The sequence below is a fragment of the Nanorana parkeri genome, unplaced genomic scaffold (assembly GCF_000935625.1).
Source record: "Nanorana parkeri isolate BGI_ZX_2015 unplaced genomic scaffold, ASM93562v1 scaffold2705, whole genome shotgun sequence".
NCBI lineage: Eukaryota > Metazoa > Chordata > Amphibia > Anura > Dicroglossidae > Nanorana > Nanorana parkeri.
This window is the reverse complement of record NW_017308973.1, coordinates 36,282-54,444: the sequence shown is the minus strand read 5'-3', so window position 1 is coordinate 54,444 and position 18,163 is coordinate 36,282. Positions and strand designations below refer to the sequence as shown.

The 18,163-nt window shown below is 40.9% G+C and overlaps 1 protein-coding gene across 1 annotated transcript in view; it reads right to left on the bottom strand.

Moving 5' to 3' along the window:
• Nucleotides 1-2,307: 2,307 nt before the first annotated feature.
• The window catches only part of LOC108802193 (carbamoyl-phosphate synthase [ammonia], mitochondrial), a gene marked incomplete at its 5' end in the record, with an annotated part of 46,234 nt that continues 30,378 nt past the window's right edge, over nucleotides 2,308-18,163 (bottom strand). The window contains 7 exons of the mRNA XM_018574062.1: nucleotides 2,308-2,598; nucleotides 5,205-5,334; nucleotides 7,098-7,207; nucleotides 8,006-8,065; nucleotides 8,248-8,346; nucleotides 10,424-10,498; nucleotides 10,582-10,752. Coding sequence (XP_018429564.1) covers nucleotides 2,500-2,598; nucleotides 5,205-5,334; nucleotides 7,098-7,207; nucleotides 8,006-8,065; nucleotides 8,248-8,346; nucleotides 10,424-10,498; nucleotides 10,582-10,752 — 744 coding nt within the window. The remainder of the gene's footprint in view (nucleotides 2,599-5,204; nucleotides 5,335-7,097; nucleotides 7,208-8,005; nucleotides 8,066-8,247; nucleotides 8,347-10,423; nucleotides 10,499-10,581; nucleotides 10,753-18,163) is intronic.

The following is an 18,163-nucleotide window of genomic DNA, read 5'->3' as shown; positions in this document are numbered from 1 at the left end:
TGTCAAGTCTTAAAATTGCATGCGTCCGCGAAACCAAAACTACAATACCCAAAATTGTTAATAGGCCACAATGTAAAAGCTTATATCCCTCATCAGTTTAGTGTTATCAGTGACTGATGGCCCTAGAATTTTTGCTCGCACTCCAACGTTTGCGGTGATATGTAACATGTGCAGCGCAATTGTCGTTTTCGATTTTTTTTTTTTTACACCTAATGTTATTGCTATCATATAAAGGACTAGCACGCCCCATGTGATAACACAGGCACACTGACAGGTCCTCTTTATGGAGACATCAGGGGTTTCTAAGACCCCTAAAATCACCTGGGGACTCCCAAAGAAGCAGATGAAACAGATCTGCTTTACCGGCTTCCTTTCTGGATATAGCAGCCAGAGAAATTACAGTTAAAGGCGAAAGTGATGTAATACACACCACTTCCGCATTCAGAGATCGGAGAGATCAGCAGGTGGGAGAGTGCTGATCTTTCTCCAATCTTCATGCTGAGAGCCACTGAGCCGGTCCCGGGCCCGCAGAGGGGACAGCGGAGCCCAGGATAGCTGGTAATAATGGTGGAGGGGGGGTGCACACTGTTGGCCACCGTACAAGCGATTAGAAGGCTATAGAGCCGCCCAAAAGCTTGTATGTAACAGCAGTTAATGGCTGTTTACAAGTGTCAGTGTGTTCTGCTGGCGCGGGCTAGGGGTCGCGCATGAACAGAAAAAAAAGCTGTATATTTATGGCGCCCCGCTGTAGGGAGCTTGCCGTCCATCCGTTTATTTACAACGGGTGGACGGCAAGTAGTTAAGGTAATGACTGGGTGACAGCAGCTGCATCTGTACGATAGATGCGTCCAGGGACAGTGATCTATTGCAAACTGCAAGTAATCGTATCACATACGATTACATGTGGACTGCCGCTTTCAGATGCGGCGGCTGTCACCAGGTCATTAACTTGAACGGGTGACAGCAGCCGCATCTAAACAGGAAATTCGTTATTCCTGCCTCTGGAATCTGTATGTTCCTGCCACAGGAATCCCAAAGTGCAAAGTGTGAATGAGGCCTTACTTTGTTACAATGAACTTTGCTTCTCTGCAGTCCTATAGTATTATTTAACTTCTACCGATCTGCCATCCCCCTGCACGATGACATCTTCATAGTGGCCAATTTTAATGGGGATAAAAGGGTGGGTACCTAGTGACTGGATTTAGATCTACTTTAAGGATGGAGTGAAATTGTAACTTCCAGCTTGTGTGTAATAAAAAGTAAGACATAACACATATTTGTTCAAAAAGTCTCAGTAGTTTTATTTTTTCATTTCTAGACAGTTTCTTTGTCAAATACAGTTTGTTTTCGTACATTCTAATTTTTATACACAGTAAAGCAATGCTTGCAAGTTATGGAATGTCTGAGTAATAATTCTGAAGAGACTATGGAGACACTAGCATATTATTTTCTTTAAAAAGGTTTATGGTGGTTTGCTTGCTTTTTGTTGCCTGCAAATCTTCTGAATATTCAAGCATTTCTCATGACAGTGTATTAACATGTACAATGTTTACAAGACCAGTATATTTAAACATCATTTTTATTTAGATCTTTACTGTGAACATGGCTGTGGGTCAGTCTGGATACAATATAGGTAGCAGTTGAGATGGCTTGTAAACCCGTATATTTTTATTGGCACGTGATGCTACTGATGGGATGTGTGTAAAAGTAAAGCAAAGAGTTTAGTAGCTCCTTACGTATATTTTCTGTAAATTAGCATTTTGTGCCTTGACTATACTTAAGGTGTTGGAGATGATTAAGCAAGGGCTCCTTTGAACAATAGCTGGTGCTAGTTGTATGTACCCCAATTATTGGTGTGTGTCTAGGGCAAGATTTCTCACATAGTGCACCCTGATTTAAATATTGACAGTTATTACTGTGTTGGTGGCAATGGGGATTGAACCTGTAAAAAAGATTGCATGGTTTGTGTTTTCCAAAGACAGCAGGAATGCTAAATCCAGTTTTGTATGTACCATTAATGTATGTGCTGCTCTTCTAATAACATAAGTATTTCAGCTCTGATTAATTATTGGTGGGTTTGTTGGGATAGCCAATTTAGGGGTACCAATTTAGGTTTATGTGGATGAATTATAATAGAAATGTTATTACACTCAAATGATCACTTTTTTTGTTCTTATTTTACTACTGATCTTGTTCTTGCTCTTTTTTTTTATTCCAGTACTGGCTGCTTGTTATTTCAGTGAAGATCTCAGTTTCCAAAGAGGAGGAGCAGGCCATCAATTACTGCTTTGGATGCATCTATTTATATGTATAATTATTTATGTACCAAAATATTCTAGTATCTGCAAGTTCATAACTGCAAAGACATAATCAAATTGACATTTGTGTTCTTTATACAAGCATAGACACAAGTGACAGTAAACAGAAAACCAGCAAAAGACCTTAGGCGGTCAGCCAGTCCCTTCTTTTAAGAAAGCTGCTTCTGAATATCTCAGATGTCTAGGAAGATTTGGGGGCCCTGAACTGTCTGTAGTGGAAAAGGCTCTTGGCATCCAGGTCTCCAGAGTATTTCATAGCTTCAGCGAACATTTTGACCACCTAGAAATTATAAATAGACCATGATGACAAATTACAGGAATGAAAAACAAAAATGTATAGGTATGAAGTCTTAAAGGAATTGTTGATATGCACTGTACATCTGAATTGTTAGCAGCATAGTGACGTTTATTGATTAAAGGAGAACTATGAGGACTCACCTCATAGTTCTAGCCGACCTGTGACAATGAGACTGTCACAGGTCGGCTCAGTAGATCGGGAGGTGAGCAAACACATACCGGCGTTCGCTCACCTCTCGATCCTGTCACAGCCCTCTGCCATGACAGGGGAGGGGCTGGATTCCCCCCTCCCCGCTTCGATCCGCCAGCCTTGACTGGGGAGGGGGCGGGTACAGCTGGCTCTGCCTCTGGATAGGCAGAGCCAGCTGTCACTCATGCAGCTGGGCGGATCCAGACATAATTGTCGGGATCCGCTTCAGCTGCGGGGTCTTAGTATACCGCTAGCTGTAGCTCGCGGCTTAGGGTGACAGGAGAACGATAGTTTGAGTCTTCCCGTTACCTTAAGGAGAACTATGGGGAAAGGCCTTAACCCCATAGTTCCCATTTAAGTGCACTAGAATATAAGAGAGAGTTCTGTCAGTTTATTATAAGAATTATGAGTTTTCAAACTTCTTGTCACTGGGCTTATTTACACTTATATAATTTGGCGCTACATGGAGCACTGGTGATGAGCAAACAATCAGACTTATGTTTCCTGTCCTACAAGATGAATTCTGGTTGTTTGCTGAGGTTTACTGCACTTTACACATTGCATGCTTTTACTAAAACCCCAAATATCGGACACACACACACGCAGTAGTAATTGGGAGAGCAATGCAGCGCTGGACAAATAAATGAAGAATTGTCAGAACTATTGGGCCGAAAGGAATCGGTTTCATAGGCCTAAACATGTCATTTTACAGAGGTGTCTATGGGCATACTAGTAGCCATTTTATCTATGTGCTATAAGGTGAAAATAAGTTAATTCTTCTCTTGTACAGAGACCTTCACAGAGAAATTAGGAATGTTAGTATAAACATTCTTCAGATGGTAAATTGTGGGGGTCTCAGACGCACATCAGTTAAAGACGGTGCCAGCCTGTGTGGGGCTTGATTGATTACTTTCTTGCCTCCCTACAAGAGATTGTAATTTCTAAAGAGTTTTTTTTTTCTTTGTTCAATGAATAGAAGAAAGGGGCTTATTTAAAAGTCCCTTATGAAACATTAATATTCATTGTGGTGATAATATTAATAACAATGTTATTATATTATTATATTATATGTAGCATCTATCTGCCTACTTAATTGCCTGATTTTAAGTAAAATTTTGTACATGTACTTTTATATATCCAAACTATATTCATTATATATATATTGTTTGAGTGTACCCATTGAAATATATTGTTGTGTATTACTAATAATGGGGTTTTTATATTTAAGTGCAAGGAATTAGGTGGTACATGCCAATGTATATTCTTTTCTTATATGTATGAAAACTTCTGGGTCTAACTCTAAACTAAGTACCTCATTTTCAAGGAATTTAAGGAGGATTGCTAATTGCTTCGAATAGACTGTTTTCAAAGTTGTAAATCGAAGAAGTAATCGAGTATTGTCAAAAGTTTATATTCATAGTTTTGTCCAAGGTCTGAGGTTAAAGGTTATATCACTGCCTTATCTTTAGAAATTAGTGAAATTAAATGAAATGCTCCCAATTTTTACATAGAACAATAGTGCCCCCTGATGGTGATTGTGAGGGAAAGGTCTATGACAAAAAGGGTATTTGATATCATGTTTCACGTCAGTAATCACGTGATAGATCAAACCAAGCCCACACCGCAGGGGGGATATAGAGAGGGGACCAGGAGCCCAAGGGAGATTCGAATTCCATCTTAAAAGAGAGTCGAACAAGACAAGGCAGTAAGCAAATACATGCCAAGGGGATAGGTCAGAAGCTGAGGACGGCTGTCCTAGAAACTGAACTAAAGATAACCTGACTATCCCTGGTTGCTGAGCATTGACTGCTGACTTCTTCCAAAACAACTAAGTTTAAATTGCTGGTAAAGTATACTTTTTATCTGTATATTAGGCAATTCATCAGCCACATATATATATTCGGGTAAACCATTGAGTTCTTGTAGGATCTAGGTTGATCTGAGATAATTTTTAACTGCAGTAAAAATTGTGTCTTTCAATCTGAGGAGATACTTATATACTTTTGTTTTATACATTTGTATAATCTCCAGGAAACTGATTTTTGTTTCTAGTCAATGGTCTAGTCCAGGGGTCGGCAACCCCCGGCACGCTTGGAAATACATTGGGAATCTCCTTAATTATAGATTTTTAATTGTTTCCATAAATAGAACTGTATATCAGAGCAGTATAAACATTCTGACAGAATCCGGAAGACAATAAATATAATTCTGGAGCCAACAGGCATTTCCAAGATCCAGGAAATATGCCTTACTTGACAATGATACAACTAATCAAGTGCATTCGTTTTGCAATCATGTTGGCCACTTGGTATTTTGAATATATTTAGCCCTGGATTATGGATATCTATAATATGTGGACATTATTGTACTGTTTTGGTTGGTTGTGTATGATGACCTACCTGGAAGTTGGTGAGTAAAGCGGTGCCGGTGTCTACGGCAGTCCTCCTTATCACAAAGTTATCACGTACATATTTGGTGTTGTTGTTGGGTAGGTTAATCACCAAGTCAATGTTGCCTTCTTTAATCAGCCTGTAGAAAGATAGCCAGCACAGGTCAGCCACATAATGTATCTAAAAATACTTTAGATTCCAGAGATGGTGCCAGTACCCCTTAACTGCCCATTTATGCACGAAGAGCATTCTAACCATTGGCACTAACAGGGAGAACACAGCTTGCATTTTCCAAAAAAAACCTACAAAGGAACATGACTTCCATATGTTGTGCCATGTTTCTTTAGTGTTTCATAAAGTTATTATGGTGATTAAAAAACATATTACAATTATCTAACATACCATGTAACTATACCATATGGGTCGAATAGACTTTTATGGTCTGAAATAGCTAGAGGTAGAAGAAATGCTCAATGAAAGATCTTTATCCTGGATGTTGTCTGCTACTTGTCAATGATAGCTTAAGGTAAACTTTGCCAAGCAAAAAGTAAACCACAGTATATGCTGTCTTAAACATGACTAAGGTAGCTCAGAGGTCCCCTTTAATTAAACACCTTTAGCAGAAACCCAATACCAACCTTAACCAAATAATACACTACATGCAGTTAACATCAACGGATGGTCGCAGGATAGTGGAGCTCCGGCACAGCTGAAATCCTAGGGCTGAATCCTTAGCACAGAGGACTCCCATGATACTACCCATGTGTGCCCCTGACCCCAGCGACCGTCGGAGAGAACGAAAATCTAAGAAAGGCCCTCGGAAACTTACTGAATTTTTCCGCTCGACGGGCTCGCCGCGGACTCAAGATGGCGCCGGCTCGTCCAGCACCCTGTCCTCTCTGCAACTCTCCGACAGCCGTAACGAGCGGGAGCCGAAAGGAGGTGGGTCCCAGGTGACCGCCAACCCGGCAAAATCCACGCCCAGGCTGGACTCTGGGGGAGCGCAGATACGGCCTGGGGAGGGGGACGAGCGGTCTGGCCCTACTGTGCATGTGTGTGAGGAGATGAATAGCACCATTGAGGATTGTCCCACTGCTGATCGCCCCCTGCTGGACACTACCCTAGGGGACGTGCTTGTGTCTCTTGGGTGCTCCCTGCATAGAGATGTGCTTTTTGCTGCTGAGAAGGGATGTTGACGCCCTGGGAGACGGAGTCGTCCACGTCGAGGACAAGATGGGGGATTATGCGGAGGCCCATAACGATCTTCTCGTCTACCAACTGGCACAGTCAGGTTCTCCGTTGGGGATTAATGGCGGTTAAGATTGTACAGCGCTCCTGCACTTGTATCACGCTGCCGTTCAGAGGCGACACCCGGAGCTTTAGGAGAAGCTGCAGGCTCTCTACATCCGCGTCTTGTCACCGTACTGCTCTACAAAGATGGCGCCGGTGTAGTCGGCTGCCGTCACGACTGCTCTGCAGTCGTGTAAGCATTTCACTGCATATCATACTTGTACGATTGTGTATGTGACAAATAAAATCTATCTATCTATCTATCTATCTATCTACATGAAAGGAGGAGTTTAAATGGCCACAGCAGCCTTTTACAAAACTTTATAAATAACATTTTTTAAATAAACAACCAATAACGACTGTATACACAATTGTTTGGTTTTGAGGTCCTTAAAGGCACTATAACTCTATATATCTATATATACACAGACCAGTATCGCAGGGCACATTTTATACCTGAATGCCCCCAGCCACCACACACCGCCTCGGGGACGTAATTCAAATCTTGTCATGTAGGCTTTACGCTTAATCGCTTTTATTCCATAGCTCCAGGCCTATCTTTATGGGACTAATTTACTGGATCTATTTTACCGTTTTAAATATTTGACTTACTTGTATATTGAGTTAGGGCTGGACTGTCCTTCCTTGGAGGGCCAAGCAACAGGGGTGGCAGGGATATCATTTGCATTGAGCCAGGTTGCAGTGGCCTCTGTAGCATATAGCTGTATAACAAAAGATCAAAACCAGGTAGCATGTTACCAATTACCAGCAGCATTGTTAGTCCTGTGTACAGTATTTATTTAAATTATGCACATAAACCTTGACTTCATTTCATCATGTACAGGTTATACTGACTACAGCTATGTCTTATTTATCATATTAGAGCATTCTAGTTTTATTATATATAAGTTTTATTATAAAATTACGACTGTGATCCAGTGCTGCGTACACAAAACCTCTCTGGAAATAGGAAAACTAATAGGAAAACTAAAACGTGTAACATCTGTGCTAAACATGGCTAGCAAGTGTTACTTTAAAGCTGAACTCCAGACAAACAGCTAAATAAACAAATAAATACCTAGGGGCTGTTTTTTGTGCAACAGGATTTGTATTTTTGTCCATGTAATCCTGAGGTTTACACAGTTCTGCTCCACAGTGCAGACCTGTCTAACAAGAGAGGGGAGATAATCTATTTCAGTTGCAATTTCACTAACAGGTACCCTCGCCACCCCTACCCTGTGATTGGACACAAAAAGGAGAAGTAGCACACTGATGTAGTCATATCTCTGTCACACTGTTTTCTCTGCTATAAGCATTCTCCTTGTACTCCTTGTTGCTCCTCATATTGTTTTTTCTACCCTCTCCCTGCTGTACAGGCTGCAATAGGCTGATATAGAGTCAGATCTAGGTACTTACGCCGCTTGCATTAAAAAAAAATCATTTAATGATATTTTAATGATTCGTGTCTTTTATATTTGCCTGGAGTTCAGGTTTAAAGAGCAGGATATACTTTTCCATACCTTGAATCCTTCTTCTTTGAGTGTTTGAGCAGTGCCAAGGAAGTGAGGTCGGAAGGAATGCTAGAAAAATTAAAGGATATAATTAGAGATACAGCTTTATGCTATCTATGTTGCATGTGTGCAACTGTGCAAGGTTTAGGACTCCCTTGTTATCTGGCAGAACTCAGAGCTGTGAAATTTGCTACATGCATTTGCTCCCTTGCCACCAAACCACAATAACATTGGGATGTGTCAGCACTTGCCTGGATTCCAATGAGAATTCCCTTCTGAGGCAGCTTGAAGCCAGTGGAGATCATGGCCTTCAGGAATGCAGAGTAGATGTTTTCTCCAAAGCAGGCCACCTTTTCAGGGCACAATAAAAGTACAGTTATCTCTGTATCAATTAAATATACTCTTCAGTCAAGAATGTTGGATTTGAAGTATCTCATGGGACAAAGCCTACTTTTTGAATGTTTCTAATTTTCATTTGGCCATTCATCTGTCACATCTGGTTTTCCCACTAGCTACAATTCCTGCTTTTAAAGCCTAAAGCTGCTGGTATTCTTATCTTCATACCAGGGACTTCTCTGGAATTGATCTGGAGACTCAATCAATAAGACTGCTAGGCCACCGAGCCTACAGGAGTTCCCTTTGAGCCAGGCAGCTGTCTGATGTGGTATTGACACCAACTGACTGGGTTCTAGTTACTGTCCTTGCATTTTGTTGCCAATATATTGCTGCCACTGACTGTTTGTTGCCTGTGTATTGTCTTGATTGCCTGTTTGTTACATGTATATCTTAACTGCCCATTAAGTACCCATGTGTTGCCACAACTACCTAATTGTTTGCACATGTATCACGTTTGCCAGTTTGGTGCACATGTATTACAACGATTGCTAGTTTGTTGTTCATTTATTGTCAAAATCGAGTCTGTTACCGACATTTGCTTCACAGTTGCTATTATATTGCTAATGTGTTGCCCATGTTTTGAAAGTAGCATTACTTTAGGAATCTTGACAGGAAATGAGCAACAATGTGTTTTACGTATTTCCATACTTGCCAGTGTTTTCCCACATATTGCCAAGTAGCAATACAGCTATTAACCCCCTGCAGGCATGCCACTGTTCCCCTAAAAGCATTGATAATTTGTCCATACCCTCGGTTTGCCAAGATGCACCATTTGGGCTTACTACCACCCCCTCCCTTCCAAGACCTGCAGAATCTCAAGCTTATGGGGTTACAAAAGTTCAGCAGAATATCTTGTGAAGAACTCTTATTGCAAACCTTTAAAAATGCAGGCACATTATTTAGGCATCACTTACTTTCATTCAGCCCACTGTAGCCTGAGCTAAAAGTTTAGGTCTCCATTGTGCCACATTTGTGCCAACCTTTACATTTACAGGTTTATCAATACAGTACCAGCAGAGAACACAAACCAACAATCTAACATCTGGATCAAATACAGCTAGTCTTGCCAGTATTGAATATCTTAAACATTATGTAATAACTGGCAAAACAATGTGTAATTAAGATTATCGTGTTGCATGTTTTGAGCAATGGTGGCTAAGTGGCTTGCATTATTGCCTTGAAGTCCTGGGATCATGGGTTTAAATATACCAGGAACACTACATTGGTTTCCTCAAGGTACTCCAGTTTTTCTCTATTGCTTAAAACCTACTGATACCTAGTTCTTTCACTTGGTGAATACTAGTGGGACTACACCTGCTCCTAGGTTTTTGGGTATTCCTAATATAACGTGGCAAAATAGTAAGAAGGTCAAATCTTGGAGTAAAAAACAAAATATTGTACGATGTGTTAAGGAGTACAGAACAGAATTCATTTGTGTCTTCCATACCTACCAATATCTATCTATATGAGCGTTTCGTTTTAGGAATAAGTAAATACTTTAATGTTTATATTCTGGGCACAGGTGTACTTTAAAAAAGAGTAGGCATATGCCAAGCTGTGTGAGAGCACATAGTCGCAAAACACATAATGAGTTTAAATTTTGGCAATAATATCCTCATCTTTAGGCCACATTCACACAGGTGCAGGGGCCCATACGGCATGAAGAATGTGTGTATTTTATATAGTTGGGAGGTGTCCCAGACTTACAAGTGTTTATGTACTGCTTGTGCAAATTAATAACTGGCTGACAGATGCCACTACTGTACGCATTTATCCTGCACATTGAGTAGTTATATGCATACAGGGATGGATATGAGGTGCTGGAACCAGACAGTTTGCATCCAGGGCAGTACGAATATAAAAGCTCAGATGTGCACAAAGCTGCGGTGTATGTCGGCCTTAAAGGGTAAATAAAGGAAACTAGTAAGCAAGGGCATGAAATAATATTTGTGTTATCAATCACTTATACTGAAGCACATAAAACACATTCCAAATGTAAGCTGCAGAAGATTTTTTTCGAGATAATTTTACCTCACCAGTGGAAGCCATCTCACACCTCAGAACTGGATCAGCTCCTCTAAGGCGGGGCCAGGAAAACATGGGAGCCTGTAAAATATTTGGTCAAAAATTAAATGAATACAAAAGTAGTCTCAGTTAGTTTTCGGTGTCAAAACAATTCAGGACCTTACCTTGATGCCCACATAGTCAGCAGGGATAATAGGTCTCTCTAATGTTGGGAGGTGAGACTCATCAATTGGTTCTCCAATCATGACTTTAGTGGCCACATCAATGAAGTCAACACCCAAAGTCTTGGACACAAATGGGAAGGAGCGAGAAGCTCTCAGGTTACATTCAATTACCTAGGAAACAGGTTATCCTGGTTAACAGCAAAATTAATATCTGAAAGCCCATAGGGTTTGTATAGACATGCCCCAAACCTCCCTTTCCCCATGTACAGCTGCCCCATGGGGAAAAAAATCATTTTTTCTATTCTGTAGCAAGACAGATTACCCCATGTGACATCATCACTAAGCTTCTAAAATTCTTGCAGGGGCAGCTGCTGGGAGCCCCTTTCCCATTAACATAGGCATGCTCACAGTGCTACATCTTCTACAAGCCCTTTCCCTACACACAGTGTGTGGCAGACTGTAAAGAACTTACCCATCCTCCGGTTCCGGGTCTTCCCGCGGCTCTGCCAGGGAACCAGCGACGTCATCAGCAAAGACGTCAGGCGGCTCCTCCCCTTCCTCTACTTAAAGCCGACGGGTTCACTTGCCTGGTGTTCGTGCAAGTGTGTAGGACGCCAGGCAAGGACCTCCTAGTCTCCACACCGAACCTGTTACTATTGGGCCGGACAAATGGCCCCTCTATCTGGCCTCAGCAGCCACTTCCTCCCACTCAACCCAGGCATACTGAAACTCTTTCCAGTAACTGCACTCAGTTAGAAACAGCAAGGAATTCCCTTTGTATGGGGAAAAACCAGCAGTTCATTGAATAGCCTCCAGGTGGCACCTTGGGACCGGATCCTCATAAACTGCAAGTATATAGCAGCAGCTGTTTAACCCCTTATTCAATTGACTGTTTCAAGCAATTACTTCCTATGAGATAAGACTGTATCTGTACCTTATGCCACAAGATACCGGGTTATTAATACATTGTTACTCCAGATAAATAACCTGCTGCAACCTGATACTCCTTCCACTGACTTTACCAGTTTGCTTAAAAACGCCATACGATTCAATCAGCTCCACCAATACTGAAGCTGAGATCCAGTTCAACTCAACCAGATGGGCCTAGTCTATTACACAGGTTCTGTGGAGTGAAAGCAGCAGCATTGTTTTGCTGAGAAGTAAATCAGTGTATGCATTGTCCTGGCACTCTGTACAGTGGCCTTCTCTATGAACGCAATTAAAGATATAGCATATTTTAGCATATGTGTGAGAACAATTAAATATGGTTGGTGTAGGTGGTGATTAGGGATGAGCTCAGGTTTGGACCAAACTCAGTCTGAACTGAATCTCCTCCCAGCAAAGAAGTGCCATGGACACTTCCATCCAATCAGCTGCGGACAGGGCATTCCCGCCCCCACAGCTGCATGTAAACAAAGGGGCGGGGTGCTTGTGCTGAAGTCATTTACCTTACATGGCTACATAAATGTAATTGACCAAATATAGGCATGTAGCCATATAAGGTCAATGATGTCACTGCATCCTGCCCCTGTGCTTACGTCAAGCTACGGGTGGGGAATTCCCCGCTCACAGCTGATTTGGTGGCAAGGAAAGAACTTCTTACATGTTTGGGAAGAGCTCTGGGCTCGGAGGACCTCAGGTTCTGGCCTGAGTTGGATCTGAACCTGAGCTCATCCCTAGTGGTATTACTATTTAACATGCATAGGAAGATGCATCCCATAGAAGATTTTACATGAAATACAATGTAACCAATAAAAAGTCAATTTCAGTTTTTGGAAATGCTAGCACAAGAGAAACACCCATTTTTAACATTGCTAATGTCCAGTTTAGCTAAAAGTTAGCAGATAAACTAGCCATGTGTTGGAATGTGGTTTTGAGCAACAGAAAAAGTAAAGCTAATGGAACCTTTACACAAAATGGCAGATAGTCTTTCACAAAACTATGAAGGCAAAGTCTTGCAAGTCTATAAATCCATCACAGCATATGGAATGGGATAGTGAGGGGCAGGGTAGGCAGAGTTCTGTAGGCCAGCAGGCAGCGCTGACAACACTACTTAGGTTTCAGAGCAGCAAAGCTACTGTGTTGTCGGCTAAAACAGAAAGTTAGGAGCACATTGTATTTCTGGCAGATGAACAGTTATTTTTCGTTACTTGCAGCATTATAAAAAAGGATCAAACATGGGGATTTTTTTTGTTTTCTTTTTTTGCCCTGACATACACTTTAATAGGGAACTTTGTGACCTGAAGCTCAGTGAATAGAGGCACACAAGATCAACAAGGTACAAGTCTTTTTAACACCTCTGCAAATTATTTTCTAGGAAAAAATATGTCATCACTCGAGATCTATACACACCAAATTCTATGACAATCATCTAGAATGTCCTTCCAGCTTCATACAAAATGGTACTTATACTTCATTGAAGTTACAGCTGCTACTTTAGCTAGTAATTACAGTTTTCAGTACTGACTGAAATCATTTATCAGAGCAGCAAAAGAAATCTTTCACACGTTTCTTACAAAAAACACGTTATTTGGGATTGTTTTGAATCTTTATGGTAAAGGTAGCTTTCTTCTGTCCATCCATTGAGCATGGATGTATCAGTACAGTACAGTTCTTGAATAGTCTTTATAATATCACAATATCCTAAAAAGTAGAAGCTAATTGAACTATGTATTATACTGACTACATTTGCACTTGCTGGGGGGGGGGCCTTCATGGGATTCTTGCATGGGGACCTGAGGTCACTAGTTACGCCACTGCTTGCATATGATTATACTGTGCTTTTTCTGTTCATATAAAGTTTAACCATGGCAATGGTACACTTTTTTTTCTTTGAAAGCATATTACTAGATGGGTTAGGAAAATATCTATTCTTACAATGTGCCTTTTCTCCAAGAAAAAATGGAATGTGTATGCTATATGACTCAGGGCTAATCAGGGTTTTTCAGATCTTAAAGGGAAAGTATAGCGAGTGATTGAAATCATATTTCATGCGACTTTCACATTTTACTAGTTTGTTCTTTCATATTTTTATTGCATTAAAGGAGAATTATGGGGAGAGTGAAATACACTCATCCCCATAATTGGAGCCCACGTGTGACACTGCAGCTGTCACACGTCGGCTCTATTGATCAAGGATTGAGAGATCACATACCGCTGATTGCTAAGTTCCCAATCTTCTCCCTACAGAGAGTGGATCTGTCCCGGCTGAAGCACGGCTCTTCGCTGTCAGCATATAGCGCAATAGCCCACTATATGCTGAGTTTTGGGTTACAGGAGGACAAAACATAACAGTCATAATTTCCACACCGCAATGGGTGTGTATATTATCACTAAAAAGCTGTATGTTATGTCTGGGGGGCTGCTGCAAAGAATAAAAATCTTACCTTACGGCATGCACGCTCCTACACACAATACTCCTGGCTACTATGGGGATTGAGGGATGCTACTTTCCTATTTATAAAATGCCTTGCTTTTTTTTTTTTAAATACAGGGCGTTCTGTGATTGGAGGAAGAGAGATCATGTCACATCCCATCCCCTCCTCTCCCCCTCCAATCACAGCTGCTGGAGACTGCTCTGTCCAGTGTGATCTTGTACTGGACAGGAAGTTCATGACTGTTAAGCTCCATTCACACCTAGGTGTCAGCGTTTTAGTGCAAATTAGCACACGTTTTGTTTAGCGTTCCGTCTAGCGTTTCTTTGCACGTTTTGCAAATTTTTGCACATGCTTGTACACGAAGATGTGCATTTTATTGAGCATGCGCAAAAACGCACACAAAAATTTGCAAAACGTTTGTGTTGCGTGTTTCCATTGAAGTCTATGAGGCCAAACGTGCCGTAATCTGCCAAAAAAAGCTCATGTACTTTTTCCAGCGTTCACGGTTTTAAAGCTTGCGACAAAACTCAGGTGTGAAAAGGGGTCATTGAAATTAATAGGATTTCTTGTGTTGAGAGTTTTGTCATGCTTAGCTTTGAGCGTCAAAACGCCTAGGTGTGAACAGGGACTAAGTGCTTGGGCCAACATGTAAAGAAATACTTTGTTGAACAATGTACTGTTTGTTTGATCTGGATTCATTATTGGATGAAACAAAGTTTGAGAGTTTAATACTACTTTAAATGTGACTAATTTAAGTTAAGTGCTCTGATTACACACAACCCTCTACTCTCTAATGAATGTTAATGAGTTTAAGCCTGTGCATTTTTATATCAGCAGTTGCGCATCCAAACACCTGGCATTATGTGCTGCCCAGCTACACAGGACTTCCACAAAGCAAATTGTATTGAACAGTAGCATCTGTGTAAGAGCAGGTTGCCCATTTATTAGTTGGATAGAGTTCTGTGCTTACTCATTGGGGTCCATTCAGACTGCACATTGCGCTAATCCTACATTAGTGTGCACTTGGCACATACTATCGCACAATTCAACTAGCGTGTGGTACCATGCACTTGGTGTGTTGCACTGCAATTCATTTCAATGGCACCCCAACCCAGCAGACATGCGTTACAGTGCAGCATGTGGTGCCACAATACTATGCATGAACCATGCAATGTAACACATGGTATTGCAGTAACACCTGCTCCACTGCAACTGTCTCTCCTCACTCTCTCTCCTGGCTGTGTCTTCTTACTTGCTCTCCTGGCTGGGTCTCTACGCTCATCCTCCTGCCTGTCTCTCCTTGCTCATCCTCCTGGCTGTCTCTCTTCGCTCATCCTCCTGGCTGTCCCTCTTCGCTCATCCTCCTGGCTCTCTCTCCTGGCTGTCTCTCCTCGCTCTCTCTCCTGGCTGTCTCCCTTCACTCATCCTCCTGGCTGTCTCTCCTTGCTATCTCTCCTGAATGTCTCCCTTCGCTCTCTCCTGTCTATTCTCTGACAAAAAGTGTTCAGGTTTAGCTTGAAGAAAAGGTGGCAACCCTACTGCTACATGCCGATGCCCTTATCTAACTATGGGTCTCCTAGACAGGATCTGGCTTAGACGGCAGGCTTTAGGTCACATAAGGGAGTTGAAGAGCAGTGATTTGTTTTATTTGTAGCAAAAATATGTACTTTGTTTAATTTCATGGTAATTTCCATATGTATTCACATTCAAAAGGAAAAAAATAAGAAATACTGACAAAATGATTACCTCTCACAGCAATTAAATGGAGATACTAATTCTGCCATGGGTGATGAGAACACTATAAGGAAACTTAGGCCTGCATTTTACATTGCTGCAAATACGGGTCATAAACATACTTTTAAAGCCATGTAACAAAATGCACCTTTAAAGAGAATCTGCTACACATGACAGACCAGCACCTATGGTTTTCTGATCTGTGTCTAACGCCAAGCATATTCTGACAGGTGACATGTTCCCTTTGTGACAGCACCCTGGTATTACTGTATTATATTGTCTGATATGGGGCTTCTTTCTTATCAATGCCTTGTCAAGTTTCTCTCAGAATAGTGAATGACAGATCAATAGTCTGCTGACAGAACACGGAGATGCTGGCATTATGCATGCAGTGACATACAGCTGTCTGCATGCAGCACCAGACACGAGAGGAGGAAGCAACATGAGCAGCTCCTACAAAAATGTGATTGCTTTGTAAACTCACGTAATTCTTGAAGTCATTTGCTTCTCATCTGTAATGGTTTTAACACCTGAATTATAACTGTTTACCTACCCCTATTAAATATAGCGCTGAAAAATCATTGTAACTCCTGATCAGTAACTCCTAGTGAAGCTTAACTAAAGCTGGCCATGCTCAGATCAAATGTCAGGCCACAGCTGGATGAAATTCTAGCTGTGGATCGCCTTTTGGCACCACCCAGCTCCACAAAAGTGGAATAAAAAATCAAAGGAGCAGGGTGGAAAATTTGTTACAATTAGTGATTCCTATCTGGAAAGGTGCAGTATTGAAGCTGGCTTCACACTTACGCATTGCAATAACGTGAATTACCCCAACACATATTAATGAATTGCACTTTTTGGATTTTTGGTGCCATTACTTGAAAATTCCATTAATTTGGAATGGCAGCCCATTGCATAGGTACAGTAGTACCTATGCTGCAGCGCACCAAAAAGCACACGTTGCACATTGTTGTTTACTACGTTACAAAAATGGTGCAGGTATGTTTTTGCGTCCATTGTGTTACATTAGCAACCAATTCAAAATGAATTGGCTATCTTAATGCAATGCATGCTAACATGTGACATACCTCAAGTTAACGTGAGAGACAACTCACCACAATGGAGTGGAAATCTGTGAAGGGGCGCTTCATTATTGTAAGAAATGCCATTATGGTGCCCAAACTGTTAAAATCATCAATCTTATTTTACACAGTCCAAAATATTCATGATGTAACAACAGTCAAGAGACCCTTCTATGTCATATCATCTGTTGCCTTACAGCTTTTCCAACCTATTACATACCGTGCAGCTGGAATGTGTAATCTTTTCTCTTCCCCCATGAAGTACAACACCTAATATCTGTCTGTATGAATGGCAGAGTCTCACTACTGAATCTAAACGATATATATCTATTGGTAGTTATAGACAATCATTCCCCTCAACTGAAAGTGCCTATCCTGTAAAGTAACTGCCATGGGCCCGTTTCACATAGCTATTGTACATAGTATTGTAAGCAGTATTTTAACATATAAGCAAAATATAAAACAATCTCATGAATTAATATAATGGTAAGATGTGTGTGTTTGACTCTTCTTAGATTATTTATGTGATATTCCACATCTGTCAGCCTCACATCCTGATAGCTTGGCTGCAGGCAAAGACAATCATAGCAACAAAATCTCAGAAGAATGAAGCAAGAGGCTGAAGAAATATATTGCAGGCTACTGAGAGAAGTGGGTCACACAGAGGGCAAATGTAAGATTCTTTAACCGGGTACATGCAGCCTGTTCATTCTATTTCTACTCACTGACCATCTCTTCAAGAAAATGCAGTATCTGCTGTGCAAAAACACCAATTAAAAACCCTTTCTGTTTTGTCGTATTATAACAACACTCACTGTCAGTTAAGAAGTTACAATTTTGCATTTAAAACTTTTTGTGCATCGTGTTGCACTTAAGTAAAGCTCTGATCTCTGCAGGGGGAACATAACTAAACTAACACTATACATTCTGGCTTATAAACCAATACAATTAAATATGTGCAATGATGCAAATCAACCAATCATACTGTATCTTTTAGTGCATTTCTAGCAGTCAAAAAGATGAAAAGCAATTGCACTGGTTTGTTATCGTACTTTGTCCATTGACCTTGGTAATAGAGTCATAGAGTGTACAGAATGTTGAGCTGTGATATGTTCTAGTGCCATTACACAAAGTTAATTTGAGATCCTATAGATATTGATGATGATAGCAGTGTGTGGGCTTTTAATGTATTAAAACAGCTACATTAGAATAGGGCAAGCAATGTTTATGCTCTATTAGACATTAGTCCTAAACTCACAACATCTTAAGAGATATTGGTGGTACTATCTGTCCAAAAAAGCAAGATACAATTTTGCATTTTCTTCTTATGTTACACTAGTTTCTGAAGTGGTTGTTGCAATACGTAAATAGTTAACTGTGTTAAAAAAA